Here is a 9,974-nt window from a genome sequence, read left to right on the forward strand (position 1 = left end):
ACAAATAAATAAATACAGGAATAATAAATGTATAATTACATACAGGAATGAATAAACAAATAAATGTATAAATAAACACAGGAATAAATCATTAAAAATGTAAGACAAATAAAATAAAAATAAATAAGAGAATAAATTAATGCTGAAAAAAATACAGAAATTAGTTCATACATAAAAAATATAAAAAGAATAATCAAATAAATAAGTGAAACTGGACACAAATAAATATCTTACATTTATTTTTACATTTAAAAATGTAAATGTTTATGAAGAAGGGGGCCTTACTTTTGCATTTATTTGTTATTTATGCATTTATATATTTATTTCAAATTTGTAGTGAGTTAATTTTCCGTCCTTCACATTCAGTGGCCTTAAGGGGTAAAGGTATCCCATATTTTACTTATTTTAAGGATTTTTGCAGGCCATAAGAGGTAATCAAATATTGTATGTGGGCTATTTGTGAGAATTTTTACACTGCAAAACACTGCAAAATAAAAAATATCCAGTATTTCGCAAGGAAAATAACAACATGAGAGAAAAGTGAGAAAAAAATTTAGGTAACAATTTTTTTTCTTTATACCTTTAATCATCTAACCCCACACATTTTTCTTGTGGTTGTGACCTCCAGGGTGCAAACAACTTGTCTAGTGTTTTCTAAATATTGTTAGAGTAAGAAACAATCCTGCAGTTTCTAATTCAAGATTTAAGATATTAAGTATCGCACATACTAAAGAGGCAATCATTCTCTTAACTGCTGCGGTACCCAGAAATAACACATGATTTCTATAACTGGAAAGATGAAGGAAGACTGACTGTGAGGATGCGGTAGTTTGGTGTAAAATGTTACTTCCTGACGAAAGAGGTGGACCGCAGACAAGGTTTGCAGGTTGTGTGCAGGTTGCGTGCAGGATGTGTGCAGGTTGTTAGCAAGTCACTCTGTAGGCTAATGCAGCTTTCTGACTCACCTGTAAAGTGGCGACAGCATGACCACACACCAGCTGGTCCTGCTTCTTCTTTGTTTTCAGAAAATTGAAATTAAAGGTCACATCATGAAGTTATTTCAAGGTAGTTCCTCCAATTGTACACGCTGAAAAGATAAAAACTGATCTCGCCTTTTCTTCTCTGTTTGTCTCTTCTCGCAGGTCATAATGAGGGCACTATCTCGGTGGCAGAGGGCGAGCTGCTGTACGTCATAGAAGAAGACAAAGGAGACGGCTGGACACGAGTGCGCAGGAACGAGGACGAGGAGGGCTACGTCCCCACGTCCTACGTCGAGGTCTTTTTGGAAACAAATGCCAAAGGTGCTATGACATACATTTAACTCAGCAAGTGTGTTTTTGTCGCTGCGAGTCAGTAAGTTTCCATCCACTGCTACACGAGTGGGGAACGTTACGGAGATTAAAGATTGTCACTGGTAGCTCAGATAAGAGAATACCCTCCCCCATCACACACACACTCCCTGTCTTTCTGTAAGAGGAGGACCAATCAGATTTGTCCATTGTGCCTCATGACAGTTGGGACAGTTGTGGCTGATAGTGTGTGTCACTGGACACTGTTATAGAGCTCTGAACAAAACACTGGATGCGAGCTGAGCCATATGGCTGTTGTATACAGGAAGTGTGTGACAGGAAGCTCCTCACCTCTCATTCACTGCAGTGCCACCTAGTGGCTGCACAAAATATAACATAAGCAGTCAAAGCTTAGCATGATGGGACAAATCACCCACTGACAATGATCACATGTACATTTCAAACACACGCAGTACTTGATTTTTTTACACATAAATATTGTCTTTTTTTTTTTGTTAACATTTCAGACTATAGAAAAACTCAAATCAACGTGCTTTTAATCAAGAGTCACAAACTCAGTGTGGTGTTAAATCGGTTGAGTGAATGTATGCAGCGCCTGAGGTGACGATGACCACCAAGTGAAAGATATTGTCACTGTGTCGCGGTCACTTGTTTTACCCTAAAAGGAAAGCATGCTCGATGTGCAATCATGCAGATGTAATTTAAATCAGCTGTAAGATATGATATTAAAAGATATTTTTGTAGGCTAAACAGAAAAAAACCCACAAAAATTGCACCCCCCTCCCCCTTCAAATGTTGCATGCTGTAGATTAATCATAGTGCTGTTACAACAGGAAAAAGTTGTGAAAGTACCCCAAGTTAGAGGTGATTTTTTAAAATTATTGTTGAAATTAGAAAGTAATATCGCCCTTTAGAATGTGCTTTCTTCTCTTTTTTTAATCCACCTTTTTTAATTGATAGTGTTGCACTGTTCTGGTCCTTTTTCCAGGCCAGTGGTAAAGGAATAAAGGACTGAGAATTAGCTGTGCTAAGCTATATGGTGAGACTGGGCTGACACATGGAGCTGGTTGTGACTTTAAAGCTTTGTGGTGTTTTGCAGCACCTCCATGAACGGTGCATTTACTGTAAAAGCATGGTGTGTATGTATGACCACCTCTTTGCCTCAGAAATGATCTCTTTCATAACTCATTACACAAGCCTTTGTTTAATTCCCTTTCACACTTTTTAATCAGCTTTGATGGCTTGTTACTGGCACAGCATGATGTTCTTATGCGCAGGATGTCATTTCAAGTCAGCTGTAAATACACATTTCATGTTATTTGTAATTTCATATTGAAGAGCATCTGCAATGTGTTGCATGCTGCAGCATTTGTGGGATTTTTGTCCTCGTCATGACCTGATTTCAGCACGTTGTGTCAAAGTGAAGTGGCTGCATTCTAACATGAAGTCAAGCCAGATGAAAACTGAAGTGGAATAAGCTGAAAGGTTCTTAAAACCCTAAAATACATATTTTTTTCTCTTACCTGTAGTGCTTTCTAACAATCTAGATTGTTCTGGTGTGAGTTTCCCAGTGTTGAGGATATCAGCCGCAGAGATGTCTGCCCTCTCTCTAAAATATTTGAGGTAGATGGCACTCGGTTTGTGCAGCTCAAAGCGCCAAAACAAGACATTTGAAAAAGTCTTCACCAATTCCTCTCCAGAAATCATGACCCGGTTACTCAAGATAATCCACAGAGCTTGTTGTGACCTCCGTGCTAGGTGAGCTAGCAGTAGACAGGGATGGTGACTAACATAATGCAGGTAACTATGTTGCATGTTTAAAAGACAAAATATGACTAACTGTATTCAGTTACAGTTTAAAGTGGTGGTTTTCTAAATAAAGTTACTGTCTTTGCTCTAACATCATGTCCTAAGTGACTGCAATGCAAGCAAGCTTTAGTTTGATTGCATTTTTGAGGAGCGCAATGCAGTACGCTGTCCTTAGCTGAACTTGTATTTCTTCCTTACTCCTCACTTTTAGAGTGTTCACAATGTACAAAGAACAGTTGCTTCATGAAGTTGAAATAAGTTATCTACTAAAAAAAACGAGATAAGGGAGATCGCCAGAGAGCTGAAAGTTTCTGGTAAACAACCTACTTTTCAGTTATATTCTTTGTCATTTTCAGTAAATATTACAATATAAAAAACGTGTTTTCTGTGTGGGATGATAGAAAGTATTGGCCAGTCTCTTAAGTGGTTTAGTCTCCTGTTAATCACACAGCTAACAGGTAGCCTACAGTTACATGAAGTATGTCGTATGGAGCATGTATTCAGTAATCTGTAGTGGAATATGTTTTAAAAGTAGCAGCAGTAGAAGGTTCCTTCTGCGCAGTGATATGGTTGGCGGGTGTAGTTAGGTAGAAAGAAAATAGTTCCTACATTAAACTGCTCACAACAGTCTGTGGATTATTTTGATTAACCAGGTCATGATTTCTGGAAAGAGATGCTGCTGTTGAATTTTTTTTGGCGCTCTGAGCACCACAGGTGCCATCTAGTTCTGGTATATCGGAGACATCTCTGCGACTGATATCTCCAGCATTCAGCAACTCACACCAAAACAGTCAAAAACAGTCTAGCACTACAGGTAAGAGTACAATATGTAGTTTTTATTTTTGTGTCAAGTGTCCCTTTACAGATAAATGTTAAGGTAAATGGAGGTCTTTCACACACACAGATAAGCTCATCACATCCATGCCGACACCACAGTATTGTCTGCCAGTTTGATGTAGTTTCATATATGCAATGACTTCTTTCTTCCTCTTCTCCATATCTGATTGTTTGGGTTGATTTTCCTTTAAAGCTTTCTAACGTTTCTTTTTGTCATTTTTTTTTTGTTTGTTTGTTCGTATTTCTTTTGTTTGTTTTTTTTAATTGCAGATTCCTAAAAGTGTGAGGCTGGCTGAGGAATGGCAGGGCAAGCAGCCTCGGAGAAACCACCACGTTCCTCACGCGCTCACAGAGTGAGAGAAAGCGAAAGACGACCCCCGAATCTAAAAAAAAGAGAGCCGATTTATCCCAATTTCCAAACCATTTAACGAAAACTTATCAGCAGCGCCACGCTTCCTCCGCAGAACTCTGCGACGTGAAGCGGCGATAAGAGAAATCCATCCAAATTTTTTTAGAGCTCATAACCTTTTTTTCCATTCTTAACACCCATACAGCAGTCACAACCACCGTATCCAATTTGCTTTTTGTTGTTTTCAGCTTTGCTTCTTAATGGAACTAACTCCGCTTGCACCACGCGCCGGCATCAACGTGGCTGTTGGCTTCCTCGCTCTGAGCTCCCCTTGCCCACTTCTCTTTCTCCTTACCTTTGCCCCCATTGCACACACACACACGGAGGAGGGTGTGGTCAGAGACAGGACGGAGACCAGCAGGAGCCTTACGGACACCTTCATCCAGCGGTGTGTATGTGTGTGAAAAAGAACAATTCATCTGGAGCTTTAAAAATCTCTCCCTCTATAATCCATATTCGCAGGTTTCAGAGGTGCTAATCATCTTTTTTGTATGTTCTGGTTGATGTTGTGTGTGTCGGAGCGGAGTGTGTTATTTTATTGTCATGTCCCGTTCTCTCACGATCACCCTCACATATCCAGGAGCAACTGGGAAGGAAAAGAGATCCACAATCTTTCTCATCCTACAATACCTGTCTTGTTCCTCTCTCTGACCACACCCTCCCTCACCTCCACGGCCCCCCCTCCTCCCCTCCCGAGGCGGCTCAGGCTCTCCCTTGGCTGCTTCGAGCCCCCCGTCCCTGTTTTTTTGTTGTTGATTTTGCAACAGGGGGCCTCTCAGCGTTGTGGTGTGCTGCATGCTTGCCCTGTCTTCCTCCTCGCCCCTCTGCTGGCAGCCTGGAGTAGGTGGTCTTTGCCTCCAGCCTTTCTGTTCAGTTAACCCTCATTGCCTGGTGTTTGAATTAACCTGAATGCTACTGTTTGGGTTCGGTGCCTGTGGTTCCTTTTTTTTAAAAAATTTTTTTTATTTAATATATCTCTTTTGGTTCAGAAAGCATGTTTTTAACAGCGAGCGAGTGATCTCCTCCCAGTGTTCCCCAGTTTAAAGGATGATAGGGACCCGAAACTTTCTGAATGCATAGCTAGGTCATGGATGTCTTGTGCGTTTGTTTTACTGTAAGTACACAGTACAGTATGTTGAAAAAAAACAACCAACTGTTAGTATTGTTATGTTTTGATCAGAGTGTCTAACGCAAGTTGTTGTTAGTTTACAGTTAGTCAGCCTTGTGGAAAATGTCTCCGCTCGGTTAAAGCAACCCAGAGTTAGGCTTGGGCGGTATCTAATTTTCATACCTTCCTGAAATGTCACCAGGGTTTACAGTATATAATGGTGTAAGTGTGGGGCTCTAACACTCCCAGACAGACTTAATATCTGCTTTTTATACTAATAAATATACAACAAAAACCCACAAAATGTTAAGAAAAGTTATATTCTCAGGCCTATTTTTATTATTGAACAGATAAATAAAACTGTAAACCTTTTAAACTCAACTTTATCTCCGTCACAGAAGCTGACGAGGCTTAATCGCCTCAATAACTCATCATAAAACACACTTCATTCAAACTGCAAAGAAACAAAATGAAACTCATCCAAACCATCTTGGTTACTCTTGCTAGTGATCTAATTAGAAAGTCCACAGTTTCAATTAGCTTTGATTAGAGCAAAATAAATTTTTAATTCACCAAGTTAGATCTATAAAACATGCTGTTATTCTCCACGGTCTCTCTCTGTCTGCTGGCCGCCGGCTGTTTACAGTCCTGTAACTTCTCCCTCCACCACTAGGGTGTTGCCGTGTCTTTCAGCTCGGCTGCAGGTTCCATCAAGAGACCAGAGGCTGAGATCTGGGGGTGCATGCTGTGTACTACATGCAATGAGTTTAATAGAAAGAGAAGCACCTGTATTAAAAAACAAACCTTCAGCATTTCTAAGTACCCTGGTATACTGTGATACCACCCAAGCCTACCAAAAATACAACCTATGAAGATATGATTTTACACCTGATGTTAACTGTCTCTACTGTATATGAAAATATACTGTGATCCATATTTTTCCTGTGAGTTTGTGACTGAAGTGTGACCCTGTTTTTGGGCCTTAACTCCGAGAGAAAGGATCAGCTGTGGTGTGATGGAAGAATTAAGATGTGATTATCTCAAAAAGTTTGGGGGCAGAGTTTTTATAATCATACAAGATGAATTATGTCCACTGATTCCCCACTTTGCTCAACGGCACATAATGTACATGATTTTAACATTTTTTGTTGTTTTATATTTGATAAGATTCAGCTTTCTGTTTTTTTTTTTTTGTTTTTTTTTTTGATTTTTTAAAGCTGGAAGTCTATGTTGTAGCTTATTCTGCCTGGATGGGACTAAAATCCCATAACTGCAAATATGAGTAACAATGAAATTGTTTTGAATGAAGCCATTCTGAAAGATTTATCTGATGCAGGACACTTCTCAAATGCAGGAGTGACGAACATGTTTGAACATTTGGACTCTTGATGGAAGGAAGGATCAAATCTGCTGAATCAAGTTTAAAAGTTTGCTTCTCCACCACCCATCGCTCCATAGATATCAAACAAGCCACTTTTGTTTGTTATGTTTTTTTCAATGATAAATCTGATTATGCACAGATCAGTAGCTTTACAGCAGCCATCTGCTCTGCAACGAGACCACAAAACATTTAGTCGACGCCCCGGAATAACCTGCCTGTACAGCGGAAAATGGCACGTTGGAATTAGAGAGAATATATATGAATATATAAATAAAGTTTAAAAAGGAAAAACATCTATTTTAACTATTGAGAGTCTTGCCATTACTTTATCTGCTTTGCAAGGTAAGACTTGTTTTCCTTTGTAAGGTCTACCAAATGGTGTGTTTTTGCACTTTTTCGTTTGTGTTCCATTTGGTAGCCCATGCTTGTGTTTTGGAGCACTGAATACTTTGTATTGTGTTTACCGTGCCAATAAAATATGCCTGGAAAGTTAATGATGTGGTGTTGCGTCCTCTGTTTTGCTTCTCTTGGGAATTTAGACAAAATCAAGAAGAGCCACGAGCCAAAGCTGTCAATCTTCACCAACAGCAACTGCGAGTGTAATTATCCAGTTATTAATTCTGTTTATGAGAACTCAGTGTTGATGTTTGTCGACTGATCAGGTAGCACAATAATGATTTGTGATTTAATTAAGTGGAGATTACCTTTAACACAAATAGACCACATACATCTACTCTGTCTTTTGCTCTTTTGTTGCAATGAGGGCTGAAACAAAATGATAATCATCACCAGTTAATCTCTTTTATTTTGAATTGTTAGTCCATGAACAGTGTCTGTTGGTCCCTAAAAGTCTTCAATTCAAATTTATAAACATTCGGCCTTAAGAATAATTTAATAGTCTTTAATTTGTGAGGTCTTAATTGCCACAAGCATTTTTATCTGATTTCATCCATTGTTTAATTTCTTTTTGTCCGAATGAGTCAAGCTCTTCTGTGTCAGTCCACATTTCAAATGTTAATAATTTTTAAACCTATCACTGAACCTAATACTGCCTTTTTTACTTTGTACTTGAACCTGCCTGTTGGCAAAATGTAGATTAACCCTTTGAAACCTGGATCATCACATTTCTTTTGCTGCATTCAAATGCCTTTCAAAAGTATTTAGACCTTTGAACTCTAAGTTAATTGATTTCTTTAATGGGAAAAAATCATGACCAAGAAATGTCCCAAAATTTAAAAAAAAAATAAATAAATAAAAGCTAGGGAAAAAATCCATATGTAATTATATATTTAAAATGTGTTTTTCCAGAATTATTTTCTTTTTTTTTTTTTTTTTTTTTTTTTTTTAATTTTCAGGTCATTTTCTTTTTCTAAACCTTTGTGTTTTGGTTGTTTTTTGTTTTTGTATTTTTTTATAATTTATTTTTGTTATATTTTTAGGCTAATTTTAATTAATGTGTATTTTTTTCTTAATGTGTCATTTCGTCTTAAGTTGCTCATAGCCTTCTACCTATATTTTTGAAAGAAATAAAGCCAACCCCCCCCCCCCCCCCCCCCCCCCCCCCCCCCCCCCCCTACCCCCCCCCCCCTCCCCCCCCGTTTCAAAGGGTTAAATTAGCTCACTCTGCTGCGTGGTTTATTTATTTAATATAAATAGTGAAAGAATACTGCCATCTAGTGGTGGCGTCTGTACATCAGGTCAACGGGATTATACTTCCTCAGGTCCAGCTAATTAGCCTATCAGATACAGGTGTGCGCAGTTCAGACCGGAAGTCGCCGACGAAACACAGCTCTCAACCGTTTAACGTTCACTGTGTCATGTAAAACTGTAAGTGTTTTTTTTAATCGTTTCGTTTGAGTTTACCTCTTAAAGCTTGATTTGGTTTTAAGGACAGTAAAGGCATATGTTTCTTTCGATGAATGTGCGTTTGAAAAGTGCTAATATGATTAGCTTAGCCGCGCGAGCCATCGGACCTCGAGCCAACCTGACGGAGCCGAAAAAGTCTTCAAGACGTGAGTAAAGTCAGACAAACAGGCTGAAAGATAACACGCTGGAAATGTCTGTGCAAGCTACAGCGGCTTTTCGAGGACAAATGTAAGCTCTGAGACACAGAGGGATGTCTTCAAAGTCTTTTGTCACACCGACACTCAAAAACTTGAAGTCTGTCAATTTCAAGTAACATTAAAGGCAGAAAATCGTGTTTCAGATGCTAAAGCCACAAACGATTTGACATTTTTGCACAATTAAAAAATCAATTATCAAAATGGTTACCTGTTAAATTTATGTTGAATCACTAATAATTGCCCAAAAATTAGTTAAATTGCAAATTATTGTCGTTACCATAACCTCTTGGTAAGAACATAGGCTTACTACATTTGTGACAGATTATTTAAAAACAGTCATCTGCCATTCATATGATAGAACCCAAAACATCTAGAAAAGACACTAAATGATAACAAACACAAGGAGACACAAACTAACTACAAAGAGACCTAAACTGTCCCCAAAAGACATAAAAAAAATGATTACAAATAAACACAAAACAGCATCAGAGACACACAATTACAATAAAGACATTAAAACATCAAAAACGGACAAAATTATTTAAAAGAAATGTAAAACTGCCACAAGGAGATACAAACTTACCACAAAGCGTGTCAGGAAAAGACAAAAATCATTAAAAAGAAACACAACAGCCATAATGAGATACAAATTATAGCAAGGAGTCACAAAACAACCAAATATGAAACTAAAAGATAACAAAGAAACACAAAACAGTCACAAAGAGACACAAAAGGACACTAAATGACCAAAATAGAAAGAAACATTAAACTGCCTCAGAGATATACAAAAATACCACAAGATATGCAAAACATATCACACAGTATAGCTACTGTATAGAGCTTTACTTTTATCATACTTTTATAAACAATATAGATATACATGGCCCTGTAAACAAAAAAACAAAATTCGAATACATGAAACTGTCATGAAATGCTGCTGCTTAGGGATTAATTTTGAGGGTTCTTGACAAACATGATTTGAATGAGGTTCCTCGGTTGCCCATTAGATGGTAGTCATGTTCCACCAAAAGTTTTTTCTGTGGTAACTGCAAATTAT

At 38.1% G+C, this 9,974-nt stretch overlaps 1 protein-coding gene across 1 annotated transcript in view; it reads left to right on the forward strand.

Annotated features, from left to right (window-relative positions):
• LOC121959824 (formin-binding protein 1) overlaps positions 1 to 2,995 on the forward strand; it is a 69,988-nt gene extending 66,993 nt beyond the window's left edge. Inside the window, 1 exon segment of the mRNA XM_042509335.1 lies at positions 1,143 to 2,995. Coding sequence (XP_042365269.1) covers positions 1,143 to 1,321 — 179 coding nt within the window. The 3' untranslated portion in view covers positions 1,322 to 2,995.
• Positions 2,996 to 9,974: the final 6,979 nt, after the last annotated feature.

This window comes from Plectropomus leopardus, chromosome 20 (assembly GCF_008729295.1).
Source record: "Plectropomus leopardus isolate mb chromosome 20, YSFRI_Pleo_2.0, whole genome shotgun sequence".
Classification (NCBI taxonomy): Eukaryota; Metazoa; Chordata; class Actinopteri; order Perciformes; family Serranidae; genus Plectropomus; species Plectropomus leopardus.